The sequence below is a fragment of the Podarcis muralis genome, chromosome 7, assembly GCF_964188315.1.
Source record: "Podarcis muralis chromosome 7, rPodMur119.hap1.1, whole genome shotgun sequence".
Lineage (NCBI taxonomy): Eukaryota > Metazoa > Chordata > Lepidosauria > Squamata > Lacertidae > Podarcis > Podarcis muralis.
Window position 1 is genome coordinate 11,221,638 of NC_135661.1, and position 13,200 is coordinate 11,234,837.

At 49.8% G+C, this 13,200-nt stretch overlaps 2 protein-coding genes across 2 annotated transcripts in view; both read left to right on the forward strand.

The window, feature by feature from the left end:
* CDS2 (CDP-diacylglycerol synthase 2) overlaps nucleotides 1-4,655 on the forward strand; it is a 50,007-nt gene extending 45,352 nt beyond the window's left edge. Inside the window, exon 13 of the mRNA XM_028741212.2 lies at nucleotides 129-4,655. Within this exon, the coding sequence (XP_028597045.2) occupies nucleotides 129-258 (130 nt within the window). The 3' untranslated portion in view covers nucleotides 259-4,655. The remainder of the gene's footprint in view (nucleotides 1-128) is intronic.
* A 3,435-nt stretch (nucleotides 4,656-8,090) lies between these two features.
* ARHGAP25 (Rho GTPase activating protein 25) overlaps nucleotides 8,091-13,200 on the forward strand; it is a 32,923-nt gene continuing 27,813 nt past the window's right edge. Inside the window, exon 1 of the mRNA XM_028741210.2 lies at nucleotides 8,091-8,283. Within this exon, the coding sequence (XP_028597043.2) occupies nucleotides 8,223-8,283 (61 nt within the window). The 5' untranslated portion in view covers nucleotides 8,091-8,222. The remainder of the gene's footprint in view (nucleotides 8,284-13,200) is intronic.

The window sequence follows — 13,200 nt, forward strand, 5'->3', positions numbered from 1 at the left end:
CCACTCACCTCACAGAGTGTTTGTTGTGGGGGAGGAAGGGAAAGGAGAATGTTAGCCGCTTTGAGACTCCTTCGGGTAGTGATAAAGCGGGATGTCAAATCCAAACTCTTCTCTTCTTCTCACTCCAGGGGTCCTAATCCGAGCAAGCTGATCCAGCAGCTGCTAACTCTGCGACCAGATCAGCAGCTGAACATCTTCAACACGCTAAAGGCCCACCTGGTGGACAAGGGCATGCTGGCTGGCTCTGAGGATGCGTAGGCGCCTGTGTCGCCAGGATGGGACTGAGCATGGGCAAGCCCCTCACCCCCCCAGAGGAAACCCTCTCCCAGCTTGCCTGATTTAGGACAATAACCAAGCCTCGTGTCTCTCACTTCCTTTTCCATATAAAAGGTTTGCATTTGTGCATTTTTAAAAAGAAATGTATCTATATCTCTGTGGCGGTGGTTTGGAGCAAACAGAGGGGAGCTTTGAGCTGGGAAGGAACTGTGGCCCGGAAGGAGGCGCTCGGCTGATGGTTTAGGAAGGTGGTTTTACCCCTCGGATCTGCCCGGTGGTTTTTCTTCTTCCCAGATGTGTATAGAAAGTCGTGCAAGGCTCGTTCTACTCTCAGAGCAGCGGGGAGAGGGAAGAGACAGGGAAGAGTGCCAAATAGCGTGGGTTAAGAAAAGAAAGAAGGCAGGGGTGTTGAATCAAAATTGCCTGGATTATGCACCCCTGTTCCACCATCCTGGCTTCCTTATCCGTGAGATGGATCCGGTGCTGCGTATTGCATTTGGCAAACACCCAGGTTCCTAAGTCCAGCTTTCCCCAATCTGCGCCCCCGTTCACGCAAACATCCAACAATTTGGTGGTGCAGAGAGCCATCCTTAGTGCCATGTGTATAATATTGAGTGGGTTTTCACAGAGGTGGGTTGGAGATCTTGCCCACCCCCAGGCCAGCCAAGAAAATTGGGATCCAGGGGCCCTTTGCTCACAGAAGCAGCTCGAGAGCCAGGAAGACTCAAGGACGGCGATGCCAAATGTCCTAAGTGGCGCTTCTGCAAGCGGGGGCGGGGGGGCAAGGCCCTGCCCTGGAAACAGCTGCCCTTGTCTCGTTTCCGTGCAGGGGAAATCCCTGCCAGCAGGAGAAGGCGCTTCCTCTTCTAGCCCAGTTTCCTGCGCAGAAATGGATGCATGTTGCTCCCTGTCCTTGTGGGGTCGCCATATTTCTTGCATTGCTGGCGGAAAAGGATGCAAAGTTCACCTGCTGCTGAGCTGTTCTTGATAAGCAGGGAAGATAGGGGCATTTATCTTTATGTTCCTGAAGCAGAGCCAACCGTTTGCCACAGAAAAAATTGGAAGACCTTGAAGGCAAATGTATTTTTATTTTAATTTTTTTAGGTTTTATTTCACAAACCCTGCTGAACATTTTTGGGTTTTTTTGCTGCTTCTTTTTTTAAGCCTTCCTTCATTTTGGATGGAAAGTACCTGAATAGATGGATATTGAGGCAGGATTAATAGATGGATATTGAGGCAGGACACCTGGCCTCCTGGGAACTTCAAGGGGTCGTGAAGGAGCAGAGGCTCGCCTGGGTGCCCTGCCATTGCATCGTCCAGCTTATGCCGCTGTTTTAGTCCCTGCTGTTGTGTGGCTCCTGTTTGTCTTCTGCCCCCTCTGGAGTCCTCGTTCCCAAGGCACTGGTCCCACTTTCAGTTGCAGAAAGGGACTCTCATGACTGAAAGCTCATGCATAAAAAAGGCATTATCAGGACTCAGAAAGCGAGAGGGTGAGGATAAAGAGTCTGTTAGTTTTCCATATGAAGGCGTGTTTGGGGTTTTTTGGAAAGAGGAAATTTCAACCACGTTGAGCCCCTGTCACAGCCTGAAGTGGTCCAGCCTTGATTCAGATTTACGCATGCTTTGAGATCCGGGCCTGAGTCATTGAGCAGCTGCTAGCTTAGGTGTAATACCACGCAAGTGTCTCTTGACGTGGTTCCACTTCAGGGTCAGCCTTGACCGTCTCTGCTGTCACTTCCTCTGTGACAGAAGAGAGCGTGTGAGGAGCAATTTGCGGTGGGCTGATTAGCTTTTTCTTCTTTTTTTTTACGGTGTATTTTTGAAAGCTGCTCACTTATACTGTTTTGCTGCCTCTTCTGGTATATTCCCTCATCCCATCTGACCCAAACGCTCTCGGGTTCGGAGTCCAGGCATCTGAAACCACATGGTGGGAGAAGCTCATTGAGTTGAGGGGGCGTTGCAGGGAAAGATTTTTGCCCCACTCTTCCTTTTGCTCTGCTGTCAATATGCCCCCCCCTTCCCAAAGGAAACAGTCTTTATTCCTGATCTAATGATGGCCTTTTAACCACAGCTGACCCCTAAATTGGACATACCTGCCATTTTGATGGGAAGTTTTGGGTTTTGAGACCTAAAAAAGGGCAAGCATGTGTGTGTGTGTTTTTGAACTTACTCAGTGTTTTGACCTTGGGGGAAGCAGGACAGAAGCAGAATGGGTATGTGGGGCAACGAGTGGCCATGCAACAGTAATTAATTAATAAACAAAATTGGGGGAGGGGGTTCAAGGAGGGGTCTCTGTTTCATTGAAATGTCATTGACATTTCCTGATTCCAGCTAAATTCGGCTACTTGTCTGGTGGCCCCAATCCCTTGCATCCTGCCTCCGAAAGGGAACTGGAAATGAGCAGTGTATCCTAGACCTTTATAAATATATATATTTAAAAACCTGCAACAGCCAACACTTCTAATATATAAGGCTCATTGTGTGCACTCTGTCTGGATAGGTGCGCGCTGTTCCGGGATTGCTTCTCATGCCAGTGCATTTCAGGTACTGGGTGGGTTCAGTGTCCCAGCGCATGAGTGACTGCTGGACATCCCTGCAGTCTACAGATCCTTGCAAGAGGCAGTCTTGGGTATAAGTCAAACAAATTGCTGGCATTTCTGTTGCAAAGGCACCACAGGAGCACCCCTGAGAACTGGCACTCATTTAAAGTTACCCAGAACAGGAAGAATTCACATCCCGGTTTTATTCATTAGATGACAACATTATGGACGGTTTTATGTTCGATATCTTTTTTGGTTTTTTTTAATGGCGTATTAGTTTTCTCTTTCGGGGAGTTCAAAGAGGGCTGTGACCCAGCCATATTAGAAAAGGGCTGCTCAGGGATCCAGAGCATTAACCCAGAAACAGCCGGTTCCTCCAAGGGGCTGAGGTGTAAGTGGGAGAGAGTCTCTCCTGCCCAAAGGGAAGCCTGTGGGTCTTACTCCAGTTGCACACAGGTAGCAAAGGTCTGGCACATGGTAAGGGGAGCAGCAGGTCACAAGAGCCAGTTTGGTATGCACTGGAGTTGCTTAAGGGGTTGTTAGTGGTGTGGGTGTATTTGCTGGTGAAAAAACCCTGAGTTGGCCTGGAGTTGAGCAGGATTAAATTGGGGCGCTGTCGCTATTACTTAGAGGAGTGTGTGCTCCATATTCTAGGCCTAGTCAGGCCAAAGTGTGTCCTTTTCCATGGTTGGCTGGCCTTATTGCCTGGCACACGGCACACGCGCGCACTAGCAAGCCAGGTGGAGCTGGAGGTGTGCTGCGCGTCACACCTGAGCCAGGTGACCTTGGCCCACCTCCCCACAATCCCAGTGGTAGCTGGGCCCTGCACACATATCACAGGATGGGGAAGGTGGATCCAGAGGGGCTGTGTGAGGAGGCTGGATTTCACAGGGGTTGGAGCTGGGCCCAAGTCCGGATTCTGCATTCTTTGGGGCTGAACTCAGTCAGGAGAGAGACACGAACACAAAGTAGTGTCTCTGGAGCAGAAGCCAGGTACTCACTTGCGAGGTGGTTGTGATGGTTTGAGTGGGGATCTGGCCAGGCTGGCTGAGTGGAGTTGGGGACAGAAGAACTGGGGAACACTGGTCAACTCCCTCTCCCCGCAATTAAAAGACCCTTTGCTTAACTGGTACTGGTTGCTTAGCAGAAGTGTGAGATTTAACGTTTCAGGAGCTCGAAGGCTGACGTCCTCATAACTCCCCTTTGTTATATCAAAGAGGGGGTCCCAGGGCATATCTTTTGGGGTGCTCTGCCACTTGTATCTGAGGGGGACTCCTTGTCCCGCTTGCTAGCAAGGGCTCCCAAAAGGAATCCTTAACTGCCTCTAGACAACAGACTTCCCAAGCGCCAAAGCAGACTCTTCGCCATCCCTTTCCAACCTTTCTCAGTCCCTCCCTCCCCAATTCTTTCTGCTAACAGCTCTGTATGTTTGGAGGGGTAGCTTAGTTTGACAGAAAAGTCCCGCATTCACAATATCTAAAGCTGGCAATACAACCATTTTGCTCATCGGCATGTCTGTGGTCAACGAGAACTTGTGAACCCCTTTGATGACATCTTTCTGCACTCACAGACTCTCCCCTCCTGTTTTTCTTCTTCTGATGCGGATGTGCTTATCCCTTCCACAAATCCTCTGCTTTATTTCTCTGTGCTTTTGTCTTTTACAGGGGGAATGTTGGTGGTTGGTTTCTTTTTGGGTTTTCGTTTTCTTGCAGACACTTGTAGGCTTGCCTCTGTTACTTTTTGGTTCATTTGACTGTCAGAATGTGAAATATTATATAAAGGTATTTTATCCTATTTATATACGGTAATATTGTTAAATAAAAATGTATCTAAACTGTTTGTGTGCGTGTGCGTGCAGTTATTTACACCACGCAGAAGGGTTCATTTTATTCTGTTCTGTTTTTTGTTTTTATTTGCATTTTCAAAAACAGGAACAGAGAGCATATTTAACCCCCTCCCCTTCCCTCCCCCATCCCACTTACAACTTTGTACCAAAAACAGCATATATACTACTACTACTACTACTACTAATAATAATAATTTATTTATATCCCGCCCTCCCCAGCCGAAGCCGCGCTCAGAGCGGCTAGCAACAGTAAAAATAACACAGCTTACATAAAATGACAATCAATTAATTGAAATGCATTCTAAAATCAATTCATTCTAAAATCAATTCATATATACTATATGATTGCCTGTCACTATACATATACTATGGCAGACGCAGGTGGCGCTGTGGGTTAAAGCCTCAGCACCTAGGACTTGCCGATCGAAAGGTCGGCGGTTCGAATCCCTGCGGCGGGGTGCGCTCCTGTCGTTCGGTCCCAGCGCCTGCCAACCTAGCAGTTCGAAAGCACCTTCGGGTGCAAGTAGATAAATAGGGACCGCTTACTAGTGGGAAGGTAAACGGTGTTCCGTGTGCTGCGCTGGCTTGCCAGAGCAGCGATGTCACGCTGGCCACGTGACCCGGAAGTGTCTACGGACAGCGCTGGCTCCCGGCCTATAGAGTGAGATGAGCGCACAACCCTAGAGTCTGGCAAGACTGGCCCGTACGGGCAGGGGTACCTTTACCTTTACCTTTATACATATACTATATGACTGACTGTCACTATATTAAATGCCTGTTAAGATGTGATTGTACTCTACAACAGCAGGTGGCTGTGCTGGTCAGGGCCACTGTTGGGGAGTCCAAAATGTCTGGGGAGGCTGACCTCATGGAACACTGTCTGTGAGAGTCCCATGGACTGCAAGAAGATCAACCCTCTCCATTCTGAAGGAAATCAGCCCTGAGTGCTCACTGGAAGGACAGATCCTGAAGCTGAGGCTCCAGTACTTTGGCCACCTCATGAGAAGAGAAGACTCCCTGGAAAAGACCCTGATGTTGGGAAAGATGGAGGGCACAAGGAGAAGGGGATGACAGAGGACGAGATGGTTGGACAGTGTTCTCAAAGCTACCAGCATGAGTTTGACTAAACTGCGGGAGGCAGTGGAAGACAGGAGTGCCTGGCGTGCTCTGGTCCATGGGGTCATGAAGAGTTGGACACGACTAAACAACAACAAATTTTTGACATTATTTTTTAGGGGAAAAACCTAGTCTTATACCAGTGTTTCCCAACCGGTGTTCCGCGGCACACTAGTGTGCCGCGAGCTGTTGCCTGGTGTGCCGCGAGCGAGTCCAAAAAAGGTTGGGAAACACTGGTTTCTCTTTCAAAAAGGAAACGTGGGTTAAAGCGGCGCCGCCGCCTCCCACTCACTTTCCTGCTCTGGCTTCCCTAACAGTTTCCCGAGTTGCGTCACTGGATCCAGCCCCCTTTTCCACATGTGACACGGGGCTGGAGGGAGGGAAAGAGGGCTTTACGTCGCGCACAAAGGCAGCCTCCTAGAAGCGCTCTGGGCCGGCGCCGTTTCGCCGAAGGCGCCGGAGGACCCCCGGAGGATAGAAATCCATCTATCCTGGAGTGGGGCTTACCTGGGCGCCCCCCAATATTTTAATCCATTTGGCACCCCTGCTGCCCCCCAACCGGAGGTCACCCGCTCTCCACCGGAGGAGACGCTGGAGCGCCACGGCCCATCTGGATCAAGGCCCTCGGGCCCCGCTGCAGAGGAGGGGGTTCCCCTTCCCTTCCCCCGCGGGCGCCCCCTCGGCTCCCGCATCCCCCAGCGCGCCTGGACGCCGCCGCCGCCACCGCCGCGCGCAGCCTCCCGGGGCTCGGAGGCTCTCCAGCAGCGGCAACATCTGGCGCTGCACCGCCTCCCGGGCCGGGCGGGCGCGGTCCCTGGACGCCGCCGGCGCCTCCCCTCGAGGGCTGCCGGTACCTGGCGCCCCGCCATCCCCGGCCAGGCTGGGCGGCCGCAGCCGCGTAGCCTCCGCTTCCGCCGGTCGGAGTGCAAAGGGCGCTCGGGGAGGCGCTGCGAGCCGGCGCCGCCTTTTTATCCCGCCCCGTCGAGCCGGGGCCTCGCGGAGGCTCCCAGCTCCGCGCCGGGGCCTCGCGGAGGCTCCCAGCTCCACGCCGAGCGCCCCTCCGCGCCCTCCCCTACCTGCCGGGCTGCTGGGAGAGGCGGCGGCGGGACGGCGCCCCGCGCCCCCCAAAGCGCCTTCCTTCCCGTCCCCGCCGTCCAGGCTCCCGGGGCGCACGGCGGGCTGGAAGGCAGCCTCCCCCTCCCGGAGCCGGAGCTGAGCCTCGCTGCCTCTCCAAATCGAGAACAAAGCCCGGGGGACAGGCGAGAGGGGGGCGCGGGACTGTTCTGTCCTTCGGACCTCCTTCCCTCCCTCTATGGGTTCCGTGTTTAAAATAAAGTATTCTGCATCTTTTACCCTTATCCATCTATTATATATCCACAGTTACCATAGTTGATTCCACATTACAAGTGTCATTACATCCCTGCCAAAGGTTTAACTGTTTACAGTCGTCTTTTAAATATATGGAAAATTTACTCCAGTCTTTTAGGAATACTTGATTTTCCTGGTTTCTGACCTTCCCTGTCAGTTTCGCCATCCCTGCATACTCCATCAGTTTAGTCTGACATTCTTTTGTTGGTACTTCTCGGAAATGCTGTTTACCTTCCCGCCGGAGTGGTACCTATTTATCTACTTGTACTTTTTGGCATGCTTTCGAATTGCTAGGTTGGCAGGAGCTGGGACTGAGCAATAGGAGCTCCATCGCAGGGATTCGAACCGCTAACCTTCTGATCAGCAAGCCCTAGGCTCTGTGGTTTAGATCACAGCGCCACCCGCATCCCCACATAGGAGCTTACACAACACAAAACACTGTTGCTGTATGTAGGTTTTATTTTATTTGTTTTTTATCTTATATATTGGAAATGTACATCCAGGGTTTTTTCCTTTAATTTTTTTGGGGGGCCCCAAGAGAGAGGGCCCCTAAGCTATAGCTTGTTTAGCTTATACCTAAATCCGGCACTGCCCACCCCCCAGCGCATGAGTGATGTGCAAGCTGCAGCCCCCACTTCCTCAAATGCGCTAACACAGCAGCACCCATGCAGCTCCATGAACCAAGCCTGCAAACTGTTTCAGGGTGTGTGCATGTGCCGGTCTTACTCCACGTTTGCACGTTAGTAGGGAGCTAAATGCGGCTAGAGCTCAGGTGCTCTCCAAAGTCCTTGGAGGGATGAGGGGGTGCATGTTGGAAATAAACTGATATTTACATTGCACCTGGAAATTGAAGAGACTGAACTGGAAAATAGAAAAAGAGAAGTCCTTTGGGTTTCTCACAGAAGATCACAGGAAGTTGTTGGCAAACCAACGTCAACCGAGACTTTTTCTTCTTCTTTCAAGTAAGCCCAGAAGGAAATTAAATAGATCTATAGCACGCACACACAATCTGTGGAGGAGATTCAGACCCGCAGTTCAGACACAGTGGGGCAAACCTTCCCGCCGCTGGAACTGGGATGTCTCTCAAGCTGCCACGGAATTGGGATCTCAACCTGAAAGTGGATATGTCTAAAATAGGTACGGCTGTTTTTTCTTGACTACATTTCTAGATGGTCCTCCCTCATTTTGTCCTCTCAACGACCTGGCAAGGGAGGCCAGGCTGAGACAGAATGACTGGCCCAAGGTCACCCAATGAGCTTCCTGGCTGAATGGGGATTCGAACCCAGATTTCTCTGACCCTTGTCCAACGCTCTTGCTGCTCTTGTTTCCTTAATCTCTTGCGTGTATCTAGGACTGCTTGGGTTTCGTGAGAACTTGGAAGTGAAGCTCCCCCTTTTAGCCAAAGGCAGGCTTCCTCTGCTGTCGCAAACCTCTGCACAGCATTTTCCCCAGGCCGTTTTGGGCCCAGGAGCCACGTCTACAAAAAGATGTCCAGATTAGCTTACCTCCTTATCTCAGACATGTTGCTTTTCTTCTCTACGCATCTTATGATCTGATGCAGTCTCAGCATTTCAGCTTTTCTTTCTTTTTTATATATATAAAAAGGAGGAAGTTGGATTTTTCACCCTTTTGATTCTGCAAATGAGCAGGCGGTGATCACTTGAGGGGATGAAGTTTCTGTACTCTGAAGTTCTCTTCTCCTCTTTGAGCTCTTCCCCCCAAACTTTGCCACTCCGTGCTCAACTACATCATGTCATTATTCCTCGGTTTCACCTGTCTTTCTGGCCACCTCACAGCTTCTGAACAGAGGGAGCAAACGTTTGTCCCCAGAGCCTCTGTGAATATAGGGATCCCAGGCAGAAGGATTAACCACAGCAGTTCTGCAAGAGAAAAATATTTGCATGTCTGTTGGTATCACTTGAACAAGCCCCTGAGGGAAGGGAGAAGATCTTGCAGCAGAAAGGTCCCAAAGGACATACTTTTCTCTCTTGCTGCTCCCTGGTCTCTCTCTCTCACACAGGTGGGGCTCTAGGTCCTCATAATTGGGGTGTGAAAGCAGCCGCCCCATTTCCCATCTGTCCTCAGTGCCTGACACTCTCAGATCTGCTGCTTCTGTGAGTTGAAACGCAGGACCTGCTGCAACAGCCTGTAGCCATGGCGGCGGCGGGCCATATTTGGGGCTGGTCTACCTGTGTCCTGTGCTCTTTCCAAGTTGGAAGAGGTGCATTGGAGCCAACTCCTAGGGGCCGAGGGAGCTTTGGTCCCCCCAATAAAATATTTGAGGGGGCTGCCCCCAAGTTGATGGGCATTGCCATTCAAATGGTGTGTGTGCACCATGTCATGTGATTGATTATGTGGGGTGGGGCTTACCTGGCCCCCCACAATATTTTATTCAAGTTGGCACCCCTGAGAGAGTGTCGTACCTTTCCTACCTGCTTTGCACAAACTCTCTCTTTTTGGGGGTGGGCACACTGTGGAGCAAAACATTTTTATTTGGGACAGTTTAGTATATTTGTGCTGCCATTCAGGTTATGTACCGTATTTTTCGTTCTATAAGACGCACCTAGTTTTTGGAGGAGGAAAACAAGAAAAAAAATATTCTGAATCTCAGAAGCCAGAACAGCAAGAGGGATCGCTGCGCAGTGAAAGCAGCGATCCCTCTTGCTGTTCTGGCTTCTGGGATAGCTGCGCAGCCTGCATTCGCTCCATAAGACGCACACACATTTCCCCTTACTTTTTAGGAGGGAAAAAGTGAGTCTTATAGAGCAAAAAATACGGCAAGCTTCTAAATGTGACCAAACACTTTGTTATTTGAAGTGTCCCCCTCAAATCACAGGAGATGCACGAGGAGTGATGCTATAGCAGCAGGGTGTGCAAAACGAGTAAGTCTGGCTCCTCTTTCTAATGCTGCAATCAATAAACCCACGTCAGCTGTGCTAAATCCAGGGGCACTTTATTCTGAGCAATGGCACCAACCACCGTGCCGTTTAGCACGTTCTCTCTGCTTCTCTTGATGTGGAGAAGGGCGTCATGAAATAAACTGAGAAAAGGTTTCACAAAATAGCGGATGTTTCCAGCACTAAGGTTTTTTTGCTGAGCGCCTTGAAAACACGAAGTGCTGCTTCTTCCTGCTTGTGTTTTGAGAGCCTGCGACAGGAAGCACCCAGAAATGGCCTGCAGCCGACATTTCGTGTCTGAGCCGTTTTATTCAGTGTGCAGAAAATGCCAACAAGGCATGGGCATGTTACAAGCAGTTTCCTCTCAAACTGAAATATGAGGTGCACATTTTGCAGCTCTGTATGAACTTTCTCTTATATCTGTAAGTTCTCCGGCTTGCATCTAAGCATCTGTTGCAAGCCTATTTGCATTCGTTCCTCCATTGTTTTCACAGTCAGTTCTTTTGGAATCAGCGGTGGGCTGGGGGGCATTAAGGCAGTCCAGAAGGTAGCCCACAGGTTGAGATTTCCTGCTGCACAAAGAACCACAGTACAGTGGTACCTCGGGTTACAGACGCTTCAGGTTACATACGCTTCAGGCTACAGACTCTTCTAACCCAGAAATAGTACCTCGTGTTAAGAACTTTTCTTCAGGATGAGAACAAAAATCACGTAGTGGCAGCAGGAGGCCCCATTAGCTAAAGTCGTACCTCAGGTTAAGAACAGTTTCAGGTTAAGAACAGACCTCCAGAACGAATTACGTTCTTAACCTGAGGTACCACTGTATTAGAATGGCAAAACAAACTCTGCGAATTTGTAGAAATGGCACAATTGACAGCAATTATTAGAGGTCACTCAAATCAGAGAATAATCAAAAAGTGGGATGGAGTGAAGGAATACATGAAAAAATATTGTTCCGGAATTGAAATATTAATAGAAAATGTGTAAAAGGTGCAGGGGTAAGCAGGAAAATAACAATAGAAACAATTGAATAATTATTAAATTATAACAACACAATAAGATGGAAGAAATAAAATATTGAGATCACACATGGGTGAAGGGGAGTGGGGGGCATGTGGGAATCTATAATATTAATTTATAATATAAATTTCTTAACTGCGATGTATTTACATATAGCAAAGGGAAGCCTAGAGTAATCATGTATATTTTAATTTAGGTAATCTATGTAATAGACTTAGGTTAGAAAACAAATATGGATTTTGAATTTGAAAAAAGAAGAAAAAAAGAACCACAGTTCTTGAGCAACTTGTTCGGAGAGATGGACTTTGTGCAGAACCGGGGTGCTAACCTTAGACCAGCTGAGCAGCTCCTAGAGCAGGGGTGGGCAAGGTTTACCGGCCACGGGCTGGATCACTTCCATGGAGATCGTCCGTGGGCCGGACTGGCGCAGCACGATGCTGGAAATTGCGTTTGCGCATGTCCGCGGTGCCAGAAATCACTTCTGCGCATGCCCAGACACCGAAAATTGCGCCTGTGCAGAAGCGATTTTCAGCGTCTGGACATGCACGGAAACGATTTCTGGTATTTGCACATGCGCAGATGTGATTTTCGGCGCCGCTTGGTGAGTCCCCGCGCCGCACTGTGCTGATTCAGTGCAGCATGGGGGGGGGGCTCACTGAGCGGGTGGCTCGGTTTAGGGGCGGTTCGTGGGCTGGTAAAATGGTCTTCGTGGGCTGCATCCGGCCCAAGGGCCACACATTGTCTACCCCTGTGCTAGAGTGCAGACCTCAGAGAGGCGCAGTTACTGACCTTTGAGTGGCACAGTTTTACACAGACTAGTTTTTGTTATATCCTGTAAATTTGTTTTGATTTTATCTTTTGAAAGCTCTGACTTATAAAATATAATAATAATAATAATAATAATAATAATAATTTGCTCATATCCCGCCCTCCCCAGCCAAAGCCGGGCTCAGAGCAGCTAACAGCAGTAAAAATAGCACAGTTTACATAAAATCGCAGACAATTAATTGAAATACATTCTACAGTGGTGCCTCGCAAGACGAAATTAATCCGTTCCGCGAGTCTCTTCGTCTTGCGGTTTTTTCGTCTTGCAAAGCACGGCTATTAGTGGCTTAGTGGCTTAGCGGCTATTAACGGCTTAGTGGCTATTAGCGGCTTAGCGGCTTTAAGAAAAAGGAAACAAACTCGCAAGACGTTTTGTCTTGCAAAGCAAGCCCATAGGGAAATTCGTCTTGCGGAACGACTCAAAAAACGGAAAACCCTTTCGTCTAGCGAGTTTTTCGTCTTGCGAGGCATTCGTCTTGCGGGGCACCACTGTAAAATCAATTCAGAATCAAATTAATGGCAACCATTGGGCTAGAGTTCTGTGAGGATTACAGAAGGAGAGCGGGGGTCAGATTGTGCCTTGGCCAAAGGCCTAGTGGAACAGCTCCGTCTTGCAGGCCCTGCGGGAAGATGTCAAGTCCTGCAGGGCCCTGGTCTCTTGTGACAGAGCGTTCCACCAAGTCGGGTTCACAGCCGAAAAAGCCCTGGCTCTGGTTGAGGCCAGCCTAACCTCCCTGTGGCCTGGGATCACCAAGTTGATTTTATTTGAAGACTGTAAGGTCCTCTCTGGGGCATACCAGGAGAGGCGGTCCCGTAGGTACGAGGGTCCTAGGCCATATAGGGCTTTAAAGGTTAAAACCAGCACCTTAAACCTGATCCTGTACTCCACTGGGAGCCAGTGCAGCTGGTATAGCACCGGATGAATGTTATCCCGCAGCAAGGACCCCGTAAGGAGTCTCGCCACAGCATTCTGCACCCGCTGGAGTTTCTGAGTAAGTCTCAAGGGCAGCCCCACGTAGAGCGAGTTACAATAATCCAGTCTGGAGGTGACCTTCGCGTGGATCACAGTGGCTAGGTCAGGACGAGAGAGGTAAGGAGCCAACTGCTTAGCTTGGCGGAGATGAAAAAATGTCGCCTTTGTTATAGCTGCAATCTGAGCCTCCATGGAAATTACTTGGAATGCAGGAAGATTCAAGAGCGATAAAAGAAAGCCCTTCCATAGCTCAACTATAGAACTTGCCTAGAGGTAAAGGTAAAGGGACCCCTGACCATTAGGTCCAGTCGTGCCCGACTCTGGGGTTGTGGCGCTCAT